The sequence below is a fragment of the Bufo gargarizans genome, chromosome 1 (assembly GCF_014858855.1).
Source record: "Bufo gargarizans isolate SCDJY-AF-19 chromosome 1, ASM1485885v1, whole genome shotgun sequence".
NCBI lineage: Eukaryota > Metazoa > Chordata > Amphibia > Anura > Bufonidae > Bufo > Bufo gargarizans.
In genome coordinates this window covers 699652881-699676289 of record NC_058080.1, presented here as the reverse complement: position 1 = coordinate 699676289, position 23409 = coordinate 699652881, and the positions used below count along the sequence as shown (strand labels likewise).

General features: G+C 45.7%; 1 protein-coding gene across 2 annotated transcripts in view; it reads right to left on the bottom strand.

Annotated features, from left to right (window-relative positions):
- LOC122936627 (von Willebrand factor A domain-containing protein 5A-like) overlaps positions 1–23409 on the bottom strand; it is a 55006-nt gene that overhangs the window by 14893 nt on the left and 16704 nt on the right. For both annotated transcript variants that reach the window (XM_044292600.1, XM_044292601.1), the window contains exons 2-13: positions 16112–16179; positions 13428–13630; positions 12962–13184; positions 12237–12406; positions 11305–11419; positions 9419–9588; positions 8488–8576; positions 5304–5448; positions 2286–2365; positions 1936–2050; positions 734–892; positions 280–383 (exon numbers count right to left, since the gene is read on the bottom strand). In XM_044292600.1, the coding sequence (XP_044148535.1) occupies positions 280–383; positions 734–892; positions 1936–2050; positions 2286–2365; positions 5304–5448; positions 8488–8576; positions 9419–9588; positions 11305–11419; positions 12237–12406; positions 12962–13184; positions 13428–13630; positions 16112–16166 (1628 nt within the window). In that variant the 5' untranslated portion in view covers positions 16167–16179. The remainder of the gene's footprint in view (positions 1–279; positions 384–733; positions 893–1935; positions 2051–2285; positions 2366–5303; positions 5449–8487; positions 8577–9418; positions 9589–11304; positions 11420–12236; positions 12407–12961; positions 13185–13427; positions 13631–16111; positions 16180–23409) is intronic.

Genomic DNA, 23409 nt, shown 5'->3' with positions numbered 1-23409 from the left:
GTGTGACTAGAGATGAGAAAGGGAGTCTATATAAAAAAAACACTACAAAAAGTGTAGGTACCATAAAGACTGTTATGGGGACCTTGGAGACCAACCCTAGTTGTTCTGTCCCTTTCCCTACTAGGTGGCATGAACATGTGCCAGACTCCCTTCTACAGAGAAACTGCAAACAAAAAGGGGTGAGGAACTGTCCCAAGGGTAACGAAAAGGGGCGTGTATGGGAAAACCAAGACAAGGCCTTCCTGACCTGAGAATGGTTTGCGCAGTGTCTGTACTCACCTTTCTTTGGGGTTGGCCTTTAATGGGAACTTTAATTGGTTTGAAAAGATCTCATCTTTAAACTTGTATTGAAGAGTTACTTCACCTTCTGTCTCCTCATTCAGCTTCAACATGTAGAAAAGAAAAATTATATTATATTTCCAAACACATCAGATGTTCACCAAGTTTAGGGGGTACAGGAAACAGGTGGGGAGTTTTTGGCAATTTATTTTATCTGAGACGAGATCCAATTCAGCCTATATCATACATTTTAGAAGGGATGCGAAATAGAAAGATGGGGGTTAAGAGTGAGGACTGTCCATCCAGGAGAGACACATAGGAGACGTCACATAATTTAATTAGTGATGTAGGCTCATAGTGGCTACACAACATCGGGAGAAATGGCCACGTTAATATAAACTCTCTTCTATCATCACTGCTTAAAGCCTAAGTAGATCTATCCTTCAGTACATACCGTTCCTTTCAGCACTGCATAGATGATAGACCTCTGACCTCTATAAATCGCAATGGGGATGTGAGAAATTAAATTTACTTCCACGTCAGGAGGAAGGGCCCAGTTTATGGAGACATCCTTCACAGTGGCCTGTAGGGCACACTTCAATGCTTTAAGAACCTACAGAAGAGGAAAATAGTAGTAATGTTAGAAGCAGAGGGGGTAATCGAAATTCCCCTCTTGTGGCACCAGATGCTCTAGAAACTTATCCCTCTTCATGCTTATTCAGTTACAGACAGAGAACCCCTTTAAGATTGCATCTTCCAGAAACAGCTGTGATTAAGGTAAAACTGGAGTTGGGTGATGTGAGGATTCCATGTGGTTTTAACATTGGGTACATCACCCAACTCGAGTTTCATCTCATGGCTTCTTCTGAAAGGTGCTAGTCTGAACTGTATTCACACCTTTGATTGTCCACTATAGCTTGGCATTGGAGAGAAGTGGAATCACCATTACCATTGTCATAAACCAATACCAGCTGAGCATGACAAGTATTACTTGATTTGACTTTTGGTGGAATTTGAACATTTTCTTTATGGTCTGCTGCAGCTGGGATTATTGGATCAAGTATCTTATACTAGTGAACCTACCGCTTGCCTATTTTTAAAGTTTTTTTATTGTTTACTGAAATCCACATGAGTCTTGGGCTATGTACCTCCCCCATGCTTTAAATTTCAACTCTCCTTGCTCAGAGAGGTGTAGAAGCACAAGCTCAATGTGAAGGCAGTACCCAGATGGATTGTGCTTAAATTAGGAAGTACAGAATAACCATAAACTACATGAGATTTTTTCCTCTACAACTTCAGTATCATTCCTGGCATTGATTAGTAGCATGCACTGTGTTGGGGGCATATATTAATTCTTCAGCCTGGCATACCACTGAATGCCTATCCTTAGAGATAAGGTCGAAGTGGGGCTCCATGTGACCACCAGAGGAAATAGTTATTTGGGCTCAAACCCATTTTGGGGGGGCGGAAGATTGAAAGAAACCTAGTGATAGGATATTGGCTCCAAAGGCAGCGCCAAATACTTTTTTCTCCTGGACCTTTGGGCCCAAATATGGTATGAGAGCCTGGGCCTAATGGAGCATTCTCTGGTACACTGGTGAGACAGTCCGACACCGCTTTGAGATGTGCATGAGCTAGGGTAGGCAAAGGATATACCTTGGGCTGCATCCGGTCTTTCCCAGTTATGAAGTCATATGTGCCGTTCCCAACCCGTGAAACCCCTTTAATGAGTGCAGTAGAGGCGCCTTCACCAATGCCGAAAGTGAAACACCTGGTCAAGAAAGAAATAATGTAGGGAAATCAGTATGTGCATAGTTCATATCCAAAAGAAGGCACATTAACCATCACAAGAAGGGCGTTTAGAGCAGAGGTCTCCAACCTGTGGCTCTTCAGCAGTTGCAAGATTACAACCATCAGCTGCAAGCAGGGAAATAAAAGGTTTGAAACTGCTGAAGTTTGGAGACCACCACTTCACATTCTGCAGGCCGATACAAATGGCACATTACCTATGACTGTGTGAATTTCTCTGGACTTCAGCAATCACTTCATTAGTGTTCCCAACCTCTCCATCGGTGAAGATAAAAACCTGGGGAAGAAGAGCATCTTACACCATTTTGAGTTACATTGATATTTAGATTAGTGCTATAAAAAAAAAAAATTCTGGCTTTAACATTCATTTTTTGAAAAGCAAGGTAAAAAAAAAAAAAAAAAAAAAAGAGAAGACACACATAGCATCTTATGCTGGTCCTCTCATGGCCCTATGTGTTACAGTATTACGTTATTAATGTGTCCCCTCATGTCCCTGTGCGACTAGTGACCCCATTACACCGGGCCCTGCTCACAGCAGTCTTTACATGTAAAGTCTATTTATTTAATGCTCGAGTAGCGGCTCTGGTTTTTATAATAGTGCGTACTACTACAGACTATCAAAACAGCAGACATCCGGCAGTGTAACGTCACTCACGCACCTGCTCCATTAATGAAGTGGGAGGAACATGACCGAGTGAGTGATGTTACGCTGCCAGCCTGCCCACTACTGATGTTTATGCTAGTTTAACAAACCAGAACCACTGCTTGATCATTAAATAGACTTTACATGTAAAGACTGCTGTGAGCGGGGCCAGATGTAATGGAGTACAGTGACGGTACCAATCCCTGCCATGAGTGCAACAGCAGTTGCTGGCCTCCAGACCCTCCTTCCAACCCGCATGATAGAGGTTTACTGTAACTGATACATTGCAGGCCGCGCTGTGCTGCATAGTGGCCGGCGAGGTGTCAGACATTTAAAAATTGTACCATTCGCTTTATAAGACGCACTCATTTTCCCCACACACACACACTTTTGGGGGGGAGAAAAGTGTGTCTTATAAAGCGAAAAATACGCAATTATATTGATCTGCTTTTTAATGTGGTATGGAAAAGGTGTTATTTTAATTTAGGGTTTTCTTCAATACTTTAAAAATTTTATTGAACAGTTTATCACATTTTATTTTAGACTCTTTAGGGGACTTGAACCTATGATAATTTGATTGCTTGCACTATACAGTGTAAGCATGCTTAGATTTTCTATTACATCCTACTTGGCACCCTAAGATTGCATGACAGGGTGCCAATTGGGGGATATATGCCACGATTGCTATTGACAGTCATCTGAGGGGCTAAACTTCCAATCCGTTTGGCAATGAGAGAAGGGTGACAGTTGTATAATATATCTGGCACCTGCAAGTGATGGTATAGGACCAGCTACCGAGTCTGCCGGGGGCGTTTCACATACTGGCATCTGAATTTCTGGCCCAGTGCCCAGATGTCCCGTGACAGCCGCTTTCAACTGTATCTGTCCTCAAAGCACATTGAATGGAATGGCAGAACTGGGTGCCATGAGTTCCCTGCTCTGTGATTTGGTCTTGTAAGCTGCAGGCCACTTTAAGTGTTTCCTGCATGATGTCCTTAGATCACATTACATCTATGCTGCAGACATGAATAGACTGAGGTGAAGGGGTGAAGGGAGAGGGAAGTATAGCATTTTGTTATAGTTGGGGGGGGGGGGGGAGGGTGACCTTTAAGTGGGGCCACCTATACAGTTATGGCAGCAATACTGAAGGGAGCAAAGTGGTGGATCTAAGGGTGCACCATTACTTGTATAAGGCACCATTAGTGTGCGGGGGACATTACTGGGTGGTGCACTACGGAGAGCAGTAAACCAATGATTATCTTGCATTCCAAAAGTTGATCATCAAGTATTTTAAAGGCTACGTGTATGTACACCTTTGGGGGCATTTTTTTTTATTATTGTATTTTACTTATTTTTGGCCAAAAAAATCTATTACTATTTATTAAACATATTGAGCTATTCTGTCAGACTGTTAACTGTAATAAACTAATAAGACTTCTTTAAATTACTAAAAGGTTATAAACAGTTATCAGCAAGATACGAACCAAGCTATAATGTGTTTATAAAAGGTCAGACATAATGAACCATTAGATGAGCTGACTGATGGAACAGTGAAAATTCAGAGCCTGCTACTAGAGAAATTCAAAAGCTACACAGAGATAGTGGTTCAACATTTTTAATAAAGACACATAGAATAAAGTTTTAGCGCCAAATTAATTCAATACAATAAATTGCCCCCAAAAGGTGTACATAACCTTGAAAATGTATTTTAGTGCAAGTTTACACAGAACAAAATTCTATTGAAAAACTGTTGCATATTTTGGAGTGGACCCAAAGCAAAAGCCATTACAAAATCAGCATACATGTTATATGTAATTTTTCAGCAGATGTACAGAGAGCCAGACTGGGGTTCCTTGGGCCCATCAGAGGCAATCCATTCTCAGGGCCCAACCCCCCATATCATTGATAAAGTCTAAGAGATTTTGATTCAAATAAAGATCTTAGTGGCCATTTATGGTCTCCAAACACAGCTCCAAATTGTGTTTTCCCCCGTACCTTTGGGGCTCAATACGGCATCAGGGTCTGGTGGTCTGATGAGGCAGTCTCACACTAGTCTGCAGATGTCATCCCTGTATTGCAAATGGTGAGATCTACAAGGAGATCTCAGCATAAAATGACATGAAATCTGTACCACAGGTCAATTTATGCTGGCACAGTAAAACCTTGCAGATTGACTGCAGGAAACCTTTACACTGTGCACGGATGTGCTCTTAAATATATTTTTGGGATTAGGTTGGGGTAAAAAACACATGCCTCCTGGCTCAAGTCCTAGATCTTTTAGATACTAGCAATGCCCCTGGAGTGCTAACTGACTGCAATTACTACATAGAGTTAGGGGACAAGGCATTACTTTAGACCAGGGGGTCAGCAATCTCCAGCATGCCAGCTGTTGTGAAACCACAATTTCACTTCTAAGGGGAGAACAGCCAAGCAAGCGTGCATGCTGGGAGTTGAAGTTTTACAACAGCTGCAGTTCTGGAGGATGCTGACAAACACTTTACACTCTGATCTCCATTCTAACTTACACCTATCCTAAAAACCAGAGACCCATATGCTGGTATGTCAACATTACCTGCCTGGGGTGGTCTGGTCTTCCTGCAGTTTCGTAGATTTTTTTTAATGGTTCAAGGATCTCGGTCCCTCCTAAGTCTGCTTGCATTTGATTGACCTTTTCAACAGCATCATCCATTGATTGTTGGGTGTACTCCACGCTTTCCCTAGGGAAAAAAACTAGACTTAAATCTGCCTTAACTTAGATTTTTTTTCCTCAACTTTCACCCCCGATATAACCTACAAAACTTTCATCAGGGGTGTAACTATGGCCGGTGGAGAAGAGGCAATTACACCCAGGCCTTGTGGCTAAAAGGGTTCAAAGGCCCCTCCGCCACATAGGAAGACACCAGTATGAAAACAGTACATGGTAGGTGGAGGAACTTCCTGTTACACCAGCCTTAATTGTATTTCTCTCTCCTCTGATTAGCAGTACCCCAGAGCAGGTGGTATCTGCAAATGGTTGGTCTGTCATGTAATATACTAGTATCTATTTTGTGTTCACCCAGTCTAGCTATGCATAATTGGCACAGCCTGGGTTAAGAATACACTTCCATTCTCCATTTTGGTTCCTTCTGGCTCCATGTTCATCCATTTCTGCCGTTTTTTGCACACATCCTCCATTTATTTTAATGGTAAAAAAACTTTAGTCGATTTTGTAGGTGGACACCATGGCTCAGACATTCCCTCTTGTGTGGGCATGGGAATTTACGCAATACATGGTTGTTATGCAGATCAATGGTGGTCCATGTAATGCAAGAAGGCCAGTCTGCCATGGTGGAAGCTGCTGTTAGTTGGACCCTTGGACAATGGTCATAATGAAACAACCCCTTTAAAACTACAATGCATTCGAAAAGTAATGCTGAGAAAGCGAATTTTAGAAATGTTTACAAAAATAAAATAGGAAAAAAAATGAAATTGTGCATGGAAGTAGTATTATTAACCTTCATTGGAGACACCTGTGGTAAATTCAGTTGATTGGACATTTGGAAAGACCTGTCTATATAAGGTCTCACAGCTGACAATGCATATCAGAGCAAAAAACAAACCATGAGGAGGAAAGAACTGCCTATAGAGCTCAGTTACAGGATCGTGTGGAGGCACAGATCTGGAGGGTGGAAAAAACAAACAACTGCTGCACTGAAACTTTACAACAAGGACAGTGGCTTCCATAAGGAATTATTGGAACTACCAATCTTCCTAGAGCTGGTGGCCCACCAAACTAAGTAATCGGTGGAGAATTGCCTTGGTAAGAGGGGACCAAGGACCCAATGGTCATTCTGGCTGAGCTCTAAAGAACCATTACAACTGGGAGAAACTGCAGCATTCCACCAATCTGGGTTTTAGGATTGACCAGAAAGAAGCCTCTCAAATTAAGAACTTTTTTTTTTAAATGACACATGAAAGTATACAAAAAAAGCCCCTATAAGGACTCAGACTGTGATAAACAAACCAAGATTGAAGTTCTTAGCCTCAATTCTAAAAACACAGTAGTGTCTGGAGGAAGCCAGGCACTGCTCACCACATGCCCAATACTATCGCTAGAGCGAAGCATGGTGGTGGCATCATGCTGTGGGGGGCGATTTTTAGCAGCTGGGATGGGGAGATGGGTCAGTGTTGAGGGAAACTCAGACAGTGGTAGCCCTTCTCAGAGGCAGAGCATACATCAGACAACCGGCCATTAGTGAGGTTTAAAACAGGGCTTCAGGGACCCCAATACACACTGGAGTACTCTATATAATGCCACTCAGGTGCAACCACACCTGTCTGACTCAGCTATTGATTAACTGTTCATACATCCTTTAATTCTACATAAGGTTCACGTAAGGTTTATTTAATCCTTCATTGAATAAAAGCTATGTTTTAAATCCTCCACATCCTTAGTAAAGAAAAAATACATTGAGCTGTTGTGGATACAGCACCACATACAAATGGTTGGCATAAAGTGTTTTAATCAATATTTGCCTAAGAGTATGGCCAGGTTCCTGGCAGGTGCTCCTAATTTAGAGGCCTAGTTAACAGAAGCTAGAAGCGATTTTTTTTAGATAAAGAATATACACAAACTCCTCTTTACCTCAGACTGGGACAAAGGTTTACTTTCCAAGAAGACAATGACCCTAAGCACACAGCCAAGACCACATAGGAGTGGCTTAGGTACAACTCTGAATGTCCTCAAGTGGCCCAGACTTGATCCCAATTGAACATCTCTGGAGAGACCAGAAAATGGCTGTTCACCACCAGTCCCTATCCAACCTGGCAGAGCTTGAGGTATATGTAGTGAAGAATAGCACAAAACCCCCAAATCCAGGTGTGCAAATCTTGTGGTATATCCAAGAAGACTGGAGGCTGTAATTGCTGCCAAAGGGACTTCAACTAAGTCCTGAGTAAAGGGTCTGAATACTTACATGTACGTCTAGATTTTAGTTTTTTTTCTTCTCAATAAATTAAAGATTTCAGACATTCTGTTCTCACTTTCTCATTATGGGTATTGAGTGCAGAATAATTAGGGAAAAAATTATTTTAATTTTTTATTTTAATACAAGGCTGCAACATAACAATGTGAAAAAGTGAAAGGGTCTGAAGACTTTCTAATATGTTGTATATTTTGCCAAGCCATTTCTCATCTTTTCTTGTGAAATAGGAAATGAGATGTAGAGATTGACAGATCCCACACAGTTATTCTTCAAAAAGTGCTAATGAAACCCACAAGGCTGAGGGGAACTTTCCACTAATTGGAATCTCTCATTGGAATGGTCAATACACATTTTCTCCTTCTTACGGGAGAAGAATTAGAGGGCTTTTGTAATAAGGAACAGTTATTAAGCCAGGTGACTTTAGACATGTGCAAATATCACCCGACGCCAACGGTCTTTGTTCCTTCTTTCTATCTGCCTAAATTTTTGTGAAAAATGAAGGTTTGTTTATTTTATGAAAATGAGCCTCTGGGAGCAATGGGGGCGTTTCCTCTACTCCTAGAGGTTCTGTTCTCCCTCCTCTGGTCACACCCACATGTTGACCGACCGGGCCAGGCAGGATGGTGTGAACACTGACAGAAGCCATTTAAACCTTTTACTTGGTATAGTGGGTGTGCTCCTTTCACCAAATAAAATAAAACTCCTACCTTCTAATCCCAATTAGTACATGCAGAAACTGTAGAGATCTAGTATCCAAGTCATTCTCAGATCTTATTTCAAAGCTTTACTTACGGGAAAAAGGACTCAAACTGGGACCCAAAACCATAGATATTGAAGTAACATCCGAGGGGCAAACTCTTCATTAGAAGAACCAGGGTCTCCTGGAGATGGTCAAAAGAATAAAAATAAGCGATACCATGTTCAACACATCAGCAGCACAAATCTTTCTGTCCTGATGGTTTGTTACAATGTCAGTCTAGAATCCAAACTGTTAAACTCATAGAAGATTGCCTTGACTGAATACAATTGTAGCAACCATGAGCTTTAAAGAGGACCTTTCGTGGGTCCAGACTTTATTAACTAAGCATCAGGGTATGTAAGACATAGTGTAGGGATCTAACTGCACTTACCATTTTATTTTTATTTTTTCTGGGCGCCGATCCGTTTGCCCGCTGTGGCCCACGTTAAATTCTTTAGTCCTGTATGCCAATTTTAGCATCGGTACAGGGAGGAGAAGACTGCCCCGTTTCTCATTGGGAGTCTCCTCCCTGGCTTTAAGCTGTCCAATCGCAGTCGAGAGGATCACAGCCAGGGAGAAGGCAATTTTTTTTTTCTCCCTGGCTGACGCTCTCTGCTGCGATTGGACAGCTAACAGCCAGGGAGAAGGAGGAGCCCATTGAGAAACCGGGCAGTCTCCTCCTCCCTGTACAGATGCTAAAGTTACCATACAGGAAGGGAGAAATTAACGGGGGGGGGGGGGCCCCTAGAGCAGGCGAATGGAGCGGCACCCAGAAAAAAAAAAAAAAAAAAAAAAAAAAAAAAAAAGTGCAGTTAAATCCATGCACTATGCCCTACATACCCTGATACTTGTTTATAAAGTCTGGACCAATGAAAGGTCCTCTTTTAGAAGCATTAGGTCAGGGTAGATTTTCATCCTCTGTAAAGCAAGAATTTCCAATTCAATGGCGGCAAGCAGATAATATAGGTTTATATGTTCACTGACCTTTGCACTCTGAATACGTTGTGGAGCGTTTGGCTCAGAGTTCATTGGAGACTCCATGCTTCCAGACCGGTCCACCACAAAGATAAACTCTCCACACAAGGACTGTTCTTGGGTCTCTGGGAAACTGGGGTAGAAATTCAGCATAACAACAGCATCATCCATGAAGGAACCTTTATACGAAAGATAGAATCAAGTAATTAGTTGTTTCATGGTTTGAGGTTTAGGCATTTACAAAAACGTACATTGTGGATATTAGTCAAGTTGCCTACATGCATAATGTGATAGTCAGCAGAAATGGCCGATTTTGACCATTATGACTAACCATTTGAGAATTATAGTCCTGATGATCAGTAGAAGGATATTGTCTACACAAAAAAAAAAGGGGATCCATCTGGTTGGAAATTGGTCAACTGCTGAAACTGCAAGGATATGGCATTATCCACCAAATTTGTCCTACGATTTACCACATTGCACAAATCCAACCTGAACAATCCGACAGAAGTTTGATTTGACAAAATCTGGCTAAACCTAATCTTGTGTGTAGCGAGCCCTGGAGGAGCTGGGGCAGAGAATGGGAGTGGTAGTGGCCCTGACGAAGTGTTGTGTCCTACTGTACTCCCTCAGGTCATTTATCCTTGGGGATTGGTGCAGTTGAAATGTAATACTGACGAATGAGGGCAGAATTAAACAAAGTTTTTATACTAAGTGCAAGGTAGAATTTCAAAACATTCAATAGCAGAAGAATTTGAGAGCAATCTGACACCAGCAAGGATTATGGAGGCAGGTTGGGTGGCTGCTATTTAGCACTTAGGCATTGGTACTAGCCTAGTAATGTTCTGGGTGATGGCTGTCTTAGCCGTAGTCCCTCACCTCACAGTGGTATGTTCAGATGCTGGATTTAGCTGTTAACTCTGCTGAACCTCCTTTCGAGGATTCACTTGATCTATTGAGCATTAGCAGGAGCCCAGACCTGTACTTTCTCTCCTTTCTCAGTCTTGACTGGAGCACTACCATGCTGGCAGGAAACAGGACCAGCCCACTCTTACCAAGAGGGAAGGCTCAGGGTGGTGAACCCTATTCCTTCGTTAACCCTTACTAGCCATACCTCACTGGTAGTTCCGGGACAGACTATAAATACAATACCTTATATTAACAATTTGTAGCATCCCCAGGTCTGGGGTACTACATATGGCCTAGAGTTGTGACATCACTACACAGATTGGCAATTTTGATAAATTTTTAAATCTCTCATTTACCCCGAGTCACAATGATCCAGGAAGCTGAGATATGGGGAGCCGTTTGCAAAGCACTTGCATTAGATAGCTGCTTTAGCTGTCCCTATGCTGCCTGTGGTCACTGGCGATTCTCCTTCTCCCTTGGTTGGAATTAATTTTATCCTGTTGAGCCCCTATTTTTCTGGCAAGAGAAACAAAATCCTTGTTGTCCGCTGTATTCCTCTAGATTACATGCAGCACAGGGATAGCAGCTCTTACCCCAAGTTCACACCTGAGCGTTTTACAGCGCGTTCAAACGCGCTGTAAAACGCTCAACACATGAAAAGCAATGCTTCCCTATGGGAATGGTTCTCACCTGGGCATTTTACAGCGCGTACGATCGCGCTGTAAAACGCCCGACACTCAAAAGTATATGAGCTTCTTTGGGGCGTTTTGACGCGCGTTTGTGGCCATAGGACACTGCAGTCAATGACAAACGCGCGTTTACTATTACAAAAAACGCGCGTCAGAAACGCGCGTCAAAAACGTTTGGGAAACGCTCAGGTGTGAAAGCAGGGTAAAGCTTAAGGATCCTGCAAACAGAACTCCATCTCAGCTTCCTGGGCTCCTGTGAATGGAGCACCTTCATTTTTTTTTATTTTTTTTAACTACCTGTTTCAGTTTCAGAATGTCCCTCCTCCAATGTAACGCTTGGCTTGTTCACCTCCGAGAAGTAGGCAAGAAGTTGGACGTCTCTGTCAAACTTATGTCCCTCTGCCAGCGTCACCTGCAGGGCAAGGAGAAGTGGGCGTTCTGCTCGTGGCAACATTTATTATTTGTCTTAAATACCGTACATAGTTTACTTAGCTCAATACTGGGTTTAGACAGTGGAGAAGCAGCTGCTTATCAGGAAGTAAACATTCCTTCCCGACAACTGGATGCTCGTTCAGTGAAGGGGCAGCTAAATTTACATGCAGCAATCGCCTCCACAATTTGAGACCGAGCAATTGCTCGCTCTTATGCATCTGCATTGTTTCTGGGAGGCAAAAAACTAAACAACTCCCAGCATGCCCGGACAGCCTACAGCAGGGCATTGTGGGAGTTGTAGTTTTGCAACAGCTGGAGGGCCGCAGTTTGAGATGCCTGCTTTAGACAGTAAGATCTGCTGCCCAGAAACTAATTTAGGTGCCTGCACGAACTAGTGTCAACCAATAAACAAGTGTTTCGCTCATTTATCGGTTGATTGGCTGCACTTTTAGACAGATTGTCAGGTACAAGCTTTTGCAGGAACATTCTTCCCTGATGAGTCTACCTGACTAGCGCATGTAGATCCACTAGTTTCCCATACGACTTTGAGGGGTGTGATATAATTCATTTCTTAGCTTTACTCAAACTCCATCATGTAGGTATAGGTGCACTTTAAAGGGGTTATCCGATTTTTTTTTTTTTTATACAAACTTTAAATCCTCAAAATTGATGACACACATACCCAGGATAAGCTGACATCTGCAACTCTGTTACCAGCCAGCTGCCACATATGTGCCCACAGGCATGATCATTATTTTAGTCATTTCCATTGATAGTGTTCTGTATTCTAAACTCACCTCGGCCCGAGTTTTGTCATCATTGGTGTACCTCAGAGGTGTGAGGTCACAGTTAGACTCAATCTTCATTATACCGTATGCAGACTGAAATCTAGCAGTCAGGCTCAGAGTGTATGGGATCTCACTTATTGGCAGCTCTGGTAGAGTCATAGTCACACTGTGCTTTTGTCCTAGAGGAAGAAAGGAAACAAATAAAAATAAAAATAAAATATCAGGCCAGATTTAGACACAAGTCACATTTTTTAAGTAAAGCTATGCCAACTTATAGGTGACACAATCTTAGACTACGGTCGTTTTTTTGCAGCATGAAAAAAGACCTCCCAGGCTGTGAGCTCTGCGCTGCGATTGGCCAGCGCTACAGCCTGGGAGAAGACGCCCAGGAGAACAAGGGCAGTCTCCTCCTACTATAACCAAGTCCCAAGTCTCTGCCTACTATAACCCAGTGATCGAACATACCGGAGGGCATAGCAGGCGAACAGAGCGGCGCCCAGGGATAATAGAAAGTGCAGTGATATCCCTGGGTGCCGCTGTACAGATCATTACACTTGGTTCACAATGTTTGGACCGATGAAAGGTCCTCTTTAAAGTATATCTAGAATTTCTATTGCAAATGAATAGAAAAACCCCACTAAGCTTTTCCCCCCACCCTGGGTCGTCTATTTGTGTGAAGTGCTACACATCCTCCAGCTATTTTTTTGTGAAACCCACTTTTCTGCTGACCGTACCTTTTGGGGTGTATCGGGGATTGAGGACTGCAGGTAAAACAAAACGCACAGCACCATCGGCTTCAACCTGCAGCTCTTGAACAAAGCTCAGGGTCACTTCAGCTTTCTGACCAGGTAGTAGATTCCCAACACTGCAGCTGAAGATGTCACCAGAACTTTCGTCTTCTTCCAGAAGAAAAGCTTGCTGGCCTTGGCTGATGGCCTCATCGTAGGTTTTATGTGCCTAAGAGTTAGACAAACCACAGAATCAGCGCAATGTTCTTCAATCCGTAGATTATAGAGCTTTGGTAGGTTGTATTGTACAGAATTTTTTAATACCGTACTAGACAGCGTCAGACTGGGGGTCTTGAGGCCCACCAGAGGAAATTATTCAAGGCCTAAGTGCGTTTGGGCAAAGGATAGAAAAAGTAAAATTCCAGCCCGTCTCAGATGTCAGTCTTGGAAGATAAGCCATAATACCATTTACCTGTTCCTTCTCCTGGAGATCAGCTACTATGGTCTTCCCCTCCACTGTGGCCTCAAAGCTGTAGACAGCAGAGTCTTCATCCATAGGGAACACAAATATAGCCTCCACAGCCTTCTCCTCCTCGTTTTTGTACTTGAGCGTTGCAGACACATCAGCCACAAAGCCATTCACATGGACATCAACTGAGATCCCCTGCAGAGGAACTAGACAACAGAGTTTTTCTAATGTTCAGTTAAAAGTTATAAATTACATGAATATCTTTAATGGGTCCGGTGAAGTGTATTATATGCTGAAGCTACCACACTGTCTTCAGAGCTAAGATCTTATGGCATTACCAACCGGTTCAGCATTCCACTCACATTCTTAGAAGTCTTTATACCAGGCAGTGTATTCTTTATCCAGCACAGGAGTGTCTGTCTACAAGCTTGTGGACTGTTGCTAACAAGCTCAACTCAAGCTAGTGACCCTGGCCCATGTCAGAATGTTATATGCATGGCTGAGCCACCATGAGACCTCAGGCCCCATAAAAAGTTGCCATGGCTGTTAATACGGTAGTTATGAATGCAGCTCTGAAGTATATTACATGATACAACATTGCTGGACCTCTGCTAACATTGAAGGCACCTGCATTAAAGTGAGACCATTATGTATAATGCAGTTTATGACCCAGAGATCATGAAACTGAAGCCAAAAGTGGAGCTTTCTATGTTCCGTCAGCTGTAAGGTTTTCAAACTTTTGGGACCCAATATCAGACATGATTGTTATCTATATTAAAACTTTAAAGTAATGAGATCGTAAACTAAAGGCAGTGTGTGTTAACCAAATAAAGTACAAAAAAAAAAAAAAAAAAAAAAGTATTCTAATGCTGTACTTTTGTAAAATTAGAGATGCTTGGCAAATCTATACTGTACAAAGTTATGTGGGCCCGTCTGCCACACGTCAAGGCGATCTCTGTAAGATGGGAACCTAACACTAAATTAGACCTGTTATGTGCCATGACAGCAACCATAAAATTCAGGGAGTGTAGGTTCCACATGCATGCTGGGCCCACTTTATTTTTTTATTTTTGGTGCCAAAATGGCCTCCATTGAATTCAGGGAATGCAGGTACCAACATGCATGCTGAGCCCACTCCACACCGCTCCTGGTGCCAGATGGCTACTAACGAATGCAATGAGAGTCCACCCTATACCTCTCCTGGTGCCAAAAGGCTTCCAGTGAGGGAGAGCAGGCCAAGCTTTATACTCACTAATTAAAATCAGCCTATAGGGCAGACAGGCTAGTCAGGAGTGCACAACTGAAGTGTCAGCCACAACTCCAGTACATGGGGATGTGCCGACTGATGCTTTTTTTTCCTTTGCAGTTTGTACTGGAGGTGTGGCTGACACTTCAGTCGTGCACTCCTGACCAGCTAGTCTCCCCCATAGGCAGATTTTAAATTAGTGAGTATAAAGCTTAGCCTGCTCTCCCTCACTCACTGGAAGCCCTTTGGCACCAGGAGAGGTATAGGGTGAACTCTCATTGCATTCGTTAGTAGCCATCTGGCACCAGGGGAGGTGTGGAGTGGGCACCTGCATTCAATAGATGCCATTTTGGCACCAAAAATCAAAGGGGTCCCAGCTTGCATGTGGAACCTACACTCCCCGAATCTTATGGTAGCTGTTATGGCACATAACAGGTAGAATTTAGTGTTAAGTTCCGGTCTTACAGAGAGTGCCTTGACGTGTGGCAGATGGGCCCAAATAATTTTGTACAAAATGTATTTGTCAAGCATCTCTAATTTACAAAATAAGCATAGCATTAGCATACTTTTTTTTATATTTTATTAATTTATTATTACTTTGTGTTTTCAGCCATAGCAATGTGCACTGGGATGTGCTGACCGATACCGCCCCCCCCTCCCTTTTTTTCCCACCCCTTCTTTGCAACTGAATTTCCCAGACTGACTGAGGGTCTACTGACCAGAACTGGCTGCATCAGAGTTATTTACAATATAGGGTCTATTGTACTGTACTCCAATCATATACTGTATTCAATAGACCCATGATCAGATAAGAGCCAATAGTAGATCACTATGATGCAGTCAGTTTGGGTCAGGGGAGCCACAGTCAGCTTACGACTTGTGTTCCCTAGACAGAGTGCAGTTGTGTGAATCAGACCTAAGGCTGCCAGTACACTTCGTTTTTTAGGCAGTTTCAAAGCTAAATGCGGGAGTGGGTTTATATAAAAAAAAAAAGAAGTGTAATATATTTCCCATATACTTTATTTCGCTTTAACAATCCTCACCCGATTTTGGTTTCTCAAACCTCAAAAACCTAATCAATACCTGGAAGTGTACAGACATCCAAAAACTGTTTCCATGTTTTTGTTATGCAGTTTTTACATCAAAAGCCAAGGGTGGATTGAACAGGAGATAACTTTGTTAAACATATCCTCAGTTTTTTCACCTGTTCCTGGCTTTAGCCTTAAACACTGCATCAAAAAAACTTGAACATGGAAACTCAGCCTAAGTACATCAAGTGTACCGGCTGTTGCAGAGCCAAAAAGCAGCCGGATTGTGGAGATTACAAATGAAAGTACTAAATAGTGTGGTCATAGCTGCCACCTGGCAAAGCGACAGTCAGTAAAACTTCCAATGTTAGAATGTGGATCATATTTAAACACTTGGAGAAATGAGCACTCACTTGGCTGTTTTTCCTGTGTTAGGAGGCCGCAACAGTCCATGATCTCGGACGGCATGGTTCCAGATAATCTAGAAGGGACAAGAGAATAAATTTACTTGCATACACTAATTATACATGCACCTCCAATAACCGAGTGGCATATGCCACCATATATCCTAGACTGATGCTAGGAGTCACAGATCACTCAGTCAAGAGGTTTTCCAAGTATATGCAAATAAAATGTAATTTCCCTATACTGAAGAATCCTGCAATTTTCTAATATACTTTGGGTTTCAATTCCTCATCATTGTCAAGCTCTGTATGAATTTATCCATAGAGTCTGCAAACCCTGTAAGGAGATCAGCGTTTTGGTTTTTGTGGTGTCCAGACCCCACATGAGGATGGCACAATGACTGACATTAACTCAGCAGATTCAACAAGAACCGAGCTGTGGCAAATAGCATGGTGGTTAAAGTCTCTACACAGGCACGACAATTGGTGGTTACATCTCTAGGCAGAGTCACTAAGCTTAGTGGTTACAATAAAGAGTTAAACACAGGAGGGGCAATTCTAGCAAGATAAAAAGACAAAAATGCACCATAAATAAAAAATTTAGAACAGTCTTACCGGTATACTGATTTGGTTAAAACCTGGATACCAGACTGGTTGGGTAGATACTGCCGACTGGAGAGGATTTTTGATGATACAATGCTCATATCCTGTCAGGTCTATTTTGCCCTAAAAAGCTTCTAATACGGAGTCATCGCCCTGACAAGAGCGGCCCCGTCCGCAACCTTGCTCTGTTATCAATCCCTGGAAAACCCTGAGAATTTTTGGGACGGAGTACCTGTCACTACCTATTCCAGACCTGAAAAATAAAGTTCTCAAAAGGTAATACCAATGCGTTTCATGTGAATGGATACCCCCAGATTCATCAGGGGACGAGGGGCCAAAATTGAAAAAGTGGTGAGCACAACAGTTGGTCTGGTGTCACCATAAATACTGAGGGAGGGCCAGTGTCTTGCCTTACTACCTCAGTGTATTAAATATGGCAGTGTGATGGGTTCACATATGTCCCACGCCACTGCTTTAAATAGATACAAAGACCGCGCCTACCCTACTGCTTCCGGGCTGTGTGCTGACGTCACCGATGCATTGCCGGAGCGCTTCACTTAAGCAGAAGGCGTGGATGAGATGTCAGCGCTGCCTAGCAACAGTCGACGCTCATGCTGGCATCTCAGTGCAGGGTTTGATTTGCGCGCCTCAATTATTAGGTCTCATAAGTAACACACTGGTGGACATTTAAATGGAGGTCTCTCCCTGCTGAAAATTGTGAGAATTATGGGTACAATACTTAATATGGGTGAATGTGATCACCTATTTGAGAAGCAGCACCGACCCATAGTTTGAGAAGCAACTGGGTAACAGAGGAAGCAGAAATAGGTGATTCGGTGACATCAGCAGACACCCCGGAAGCAGTAGGGTAGGCGCGGTCTCTGTAAGTCAGGCCGGACAGGAGCGCAGCGGTGGGGGAGGACGCGCATGAAGTGGCTTGGCGGCGAGGGACAGGTGAGAAAAGGGTTAATATGTGTGGGGGGGTGCGGCCAGAGCAGTGAAGGAGGAAGTGGGCGGATCGGAGTGCAGTGTGGCCAGGGGACTGAAACAGACGGCATGATGTTGGTGCCTGTCCTGTCTGTGGAAGAGATTCTGGAGCGGTTGCGGCGTGAGGCGGAGGTGCGGGGGCCTGGCTGGCTGCAGGTTGGTGCCTGTATAGTGTCACCTGCTCCTGAGACTACCCCCACTGTTCGGGCTGCCGCCGGCGCACCTAAGCCCTGAAATCACCCCATGGGCCCGGCGCCGAGTAGGGAGCCCCTCTGTGGACCCTCGGCGGCGGAGAGCGGACGCTCAGCCTTCCGCGAGTCGCTCTCGCCGTGGGAGGAATCCCGTTACGTGGCGGGGCCCTGAGAGGAGCGGGACGCCCCTTCCCCCTATCCCTGCGGCAGTGCTGGTGGATTCCGGACCGGGAACGGTGGATCGGCCCAGTCCCTCCTTCAGCGGGCGGTCCGCTTGGCTTCTGGATGACATCCTGGTTCCTCGGGCTGCGCTGGGTGGAGACTGATGCCAGCGCAGGTCCAGAGAAGATGTGAGCAACGTGGAAGAGGATCCCCTTGCCGTGGTGGGCGCCGAGGTCTCGTCCCGGGGTCCGTCCAGCGTGGTGCAGAGGGTCGTGCAGGTGGTCCGGGGTGAACAGCCGTCAACGTCCAGGAGCTATGACGGTGAAGTGTCCGGGCGGTGGGAGTCAGGATCTGCGGCAGCGGGAGTCACAGCGCCCGTGGTGCCTGGTGAGATTGCGTGGGGCTCCATGTTAGCGCAGGGTTTCCTGGTTGCTAAGGGGGGGGGGGGGTCCATGGGATGGTTGTCTGGTATGGGGGCCGTGGCAGGGTCGCCAGGGGTTGTGGCGGGGGTCATGGAAACGCAGGCGGGGGAGAGGAGGCGGTGCAGAGGTTGGATGATAGGGCGCGCGGGGAGGTGTACGTATGCTTTGAGGGGCTGTTGGGGGCTCATTTGAAGCAGGAGGTGAGGGAGAAGATCTGGAAGGGGGAGTATGTGGAGATATTCTCGCTGCTTCCGTTGGAACGGTTTAACTTGGATAGGGGTAAGAAGGAGGAGGGGAAGAAGGAGGATGAGGATAAGCGGCGGCATCGATTGATCCCGCGTACTTTTGCTAATTGGCTGCAGGCGTTTGCCATATTAGCGAGTGTCATTGGGGAAAGGTCGCCGGATTGTTCAGCGCGGTTTTGCTACCAGGACGCTATTGGGGAGGCGTATAGGGTTTTTGGGGGTGTGGGTTGGCTCCGGTATGATGAGCAGTTCCGGCAGCGGAAAGCGGTGAGGCCCGATATCCGATGGGATCATAAGGATATTGGGTTGTGGTTGAGGGTGACGGCACCTCCTAGGGCTGGGCAGTCCTTTTGGGGGGGGGGGGGGGGGTCATCCCCGGGTGCCTTGGCAGCGGCAAAGGGGTTGTGTTTCCTATTTAACGAGGGAAATTGCAGATTTGGGGCCAAGTGCAAATTTAAGCACGAGTGCATGGGGTGTGGGGGGGGGAAATAGTGCTGGAAAAGGGACGGACGCCAGTGCGGTTGGAAGAGATGCAGGGGTTTCTAGATAGGTACCCGGATCGGGTTGCGGCTGTTTTGTTGGGGGATGGTTTTAGTTTTGGTTTTCGGATTCCGTCGGTTGTTACAGCGGGGGCCTATTGTTCATAAGAATCTTAGGTCTGTTGGGGCGGATGGCGGGTCCATTCGAGGAACTGCCGATCTCGGGGTTGAGGGTGTCTCTGCTGGGAGTGGTGCCAAAGAAGGAGCAGAATAAGTTTCGGCTCATTCATCACTTGTCTTACCCGAAAGGGGCGTCGGTCAATGATCGTATAGATCCTGAACTTTGTTCGGTGGTCTACACAATCCTTTGATGCGGCTGGCACGGGAGAAGACGGTTGGTCCGGTGACGGAATTGTGTTTTTTGGGGATTGTTATAGATACGGTGAGGATGGAGTGTAGACTTCCCCATGATAAGTTGGTGGATTTGCGTCATGAGATTGACAGGGCAATGGGGGGGGGAGAAGATTAGGCTGCGGGAGTTGCAGTCATTGTTGGGTAAATTGAACTTTACTTGTCAAATTATGCCAATGGGTAGGATTTTTTGTAGACTGTTGGCCGCGGCTACGGCGGGGGTGTCAGCGCCGTATCATTTTATCAGGTTGCGTAAGGAGTTGAAAGGGGATTTGAGGGTGTGGGCAGAGTTTTTGGGTCAGTAGAATGGTAGGTCTTTGGTGATTGAGGAATTGTGTGATAGTGTGGAGTTGGAGTTATATACTGACGCGTCGGGGGGGGGGGGTGGGCTTTGGGGCTTATTGCCAGGGACAGTGGTGCGCGGGCGTGTGGCTTTGTTAGAACTTTTTCCCATTGTGATGGCGGTAGTGTTGTGGGGGGAGATATTGGGAAACAGGAAGGTGCGCTTTCATTGCGACAATTTGGGGGTGGTTCAGGCTATCAGTTTGTCCGCATCTTCTCCGCCAGTGGTTCGGCTGTTGCAGTTTTTGGTGTTGCGCTGCTTGGCGATTAATGTGTGGGTGGTGGCGGAGCATGTGGCTGGAGTGTCTAATTCAGTGGCGGATTCTCTCTCATTCGCAGTGGGAGCGGTTCCGGCTTCTAGCGCCAGAAGCGGAGGGTCTGGAGTGTCAGTCGTGGCTGTGGGGGATCCTGGAGGAGAAGTAATGGGGATGTTGAGGGATTCGTTGAGTCCGGGTATGTGGCGGGAGTATGGTAAGGCGTGGGCGATCTGGGAGACTTGGAATGGGACTTGGGGGGCTGGGGATGTGAGGTTGTTGATGTTGTTGGGGCAGCTGAAGGGTGAGGGGTGGTCGGTGTCGAAGGTGAACCATTTTATTGCGGGGGGGTCGCGTTTGGTTTCCGGCTGCGGGGGCTACGGGATTTGACTAAGGAATTTTTGGTACGGCAGGTTTTGAAGGGTTGGCGGAGGGCGGTGTCTTTTGAGCTGTTGGGGCGAATGGGTGATCAGTTGAGTGGGATTTGCAGTTCCGGGTGGGAGTTGGGGCTGTGTTTGCGTTTTTTGGCGCCTTCTGCTTGGGGGAGTTGGTGTGTGACAGTGTTCGTAGAGCGGGGGGGGGGGGGGGGCTTAGGAGTGAGGATGTCGAGTTGATGGGGGATAGGTTGTCTGTACGGATTCGCAGGTCGAAAACGGATCAGGAGGGCAGGGGGCACTGTTTTATGTTGTTTTCGGTGCCGGGGTGTAGTATGTGCCCGGTGCGGTGTGTGTGGTCTTATGCGGCGGGTCTGGAGAGGGATGAGGTTCCTTTTCTTAGGCATGAGGATGGTTCCTTTTTTTCTCTAGGTTTCAGTTCTGGCAGTCTTTAGGAAATGTTTGAAGGTGTTGGGTGTGCCGGTCAAGGATTATTCTGGTCATTCGTTCAGAATTGGGGCGGCGACTGAGGCCGCCAGGTTGGGCGCCAGTGAGGAGGTGATTAGATTTAAACCGCATAGACTCCCAACGCCCAATCCTCCTAAAGTGCGGCCTGCTTTGTTGTTGTAGTACTGTGGGTGGTGGTTTGGTGTTAATTTTATTCTTTTGTGTTCACAGGTCGGACGGCGGCAGCTTTGGTGTGGATTTTGGGGCACTCTTATGTGTTTTGGGGTGCGATCAGAGCGGATGTGAGGCAGAGTGGGCGACAGTTGGGTTTCAGTCCGGAGTTGGCTACGGTCAGGTGTGAGAGGTATGTTGTGGGGCGGGGTGATGGAGGTGCATCATTTTGTGCGGCTGGACCGGCCCCCGGATGTGTTGGTTTTGCATGTGGGGGGGAATGACTTAGGCAAGCGTCCTTTTAGGGAATTGGTTCGTGATGTTAAGTTTGACTTGCTTAGGATCTGGGCTTTGTTTCCGGGGGTGATCACGGTCTGGTCTGACATTGTTCCGCGGAAGGCTTGGAGGGGTGCGAGGTCAGTGGAGAGTCTTAATAAGGCGCGGATCAAGGTGAATAGGGCAGTGGGCCGGTTTATGGCACGGAATGGCGGGGTTGTGGTGCGGCATGAGGTACTGGAGAAAGGGGAGGGTGCATTTTGGAGGGCGGATGGAGTGCACCTGAATGCGGTGGGGACGGATTTGTGGTCTCTGGGGCTCCAGAGTGGTGTTGAAATAGCGTTACGTATGTGGAGGGACGCGCAGGGTTGAGGTGGTCAAGCTGCGTGTTTTTGGAGGCGGGGGAGGTCCTTGAAGTGGAGGAATATGGTGGTACCCGAGGATGGGAGGGCCCCGTGGGAGGGGCTGGACTCTCATTGAGGAGCTGGTAGGAACTGATTACGCGTCCATCAGTTGCTGCCTCCGAGCTGGGTTCAACGGCTGGGGGTAAGATGGTGACGTAGGTGTTCCAGTGTTATTAAGTTATTGGGGCTTCAAGGACCTCCCTCGTCATTGGTTAACTTATGTTATTTATTTTGTATTTATTCAATAAATGGCTGCTGTGGCCTATTAAATACAAGCAGTGGTGTGGTGTGTTTATTTCTTTGGGTTTGGGGGGGGGGGGGGGGCTGAGAGTAAGGTGTTAGGTAATTTGGGAGGACCGAGCAAATAGCCAATGCCCTCTTCATGTATTTAAAGTGGCAGCGTGGGGCTGCCACTGGGCATATGTGAACATATCACGCTGCTGCCATATTTAATACACTGGCCCTGCCTCAGTATTTATAGTGACACCGGACCAACTGTTGTGCTCACCACTTTCAATTTTGGCCCTTGTCCCCTGATGAATCTGGGGGTATCCATTAACATGAAACGCATTGGAACTACTTTTTTTGTTTAGGTCTGGAATAGCTAGGGTAGTGACAGGTATTCCGTCCAACAATTTCTCTAACTGTGTTTTCCAGGGATTGATAAACAGGGCAAGGTTCTGGATGGGGCCGCTCTCGTCAGGGCGATGACTCCGTATTAGGAGGTTTTTAGGGCAAAAAATAGACCCGACAGGGCAAGGTAGGGACAGGATACGCACATTGCATCATCCAAAACACCCTATCCTCCCCCGTCAGCAGTATCTACCCAACCAGTCCGGTATCCAGGTTTTAACCAAATCAGTACACCAGTAAGACTTTAGAATTTTTGTATTTATGGTGCAGTTGTCTTTCTAGATATGATTTATTAAAAGCCAAGTTTTATCTTACTACAATTGCCCCTCTTGTGTTGAGAATAGTACATTTGAAAGGGAGCACAGTAAGAGTATACTACCATATACTCATACATCACACGTTTTGAGATTACAATGAAGAGTTACCAGTCCATTATAACCACCTCCACTACAGGCATCTTTTTTTTTATCATACCATGGTCACACAGCTTTACCCTTTGCCAGGCATTTACAGGTAATGGATCAGCCTTTGGCTCAGATCACAGCTCAGAGTGTAAGGCTTGATTACCCACTCAGGATACACTGGCAATTGGTTTCCCAATTCTACAAGCATGAGATGCAGCAGCCCAAGAGGTGTGAGCAAAGAATGGGAGTATTGGTTATGGCTCCCTAAGACCATGCAGTGACTGGAAGGTGCACGCTTTCTTCCCTCAAGGCACATCTGCGACGTCCCACTAGGCCACGCCTGGGGGATCCCTTACCCCTCTGAAGGCATCTACGAAATATGTCCCTCTTTTAGAGCAAGTAGTCATGATGACAGCTGTGGTTAAGCAGCAGACGCACAAGGGTCCCTTTGGTAGTGATGTTGGAACCCAGGGTAGGATTGCCAGGGTGGCCTACAGTCTCT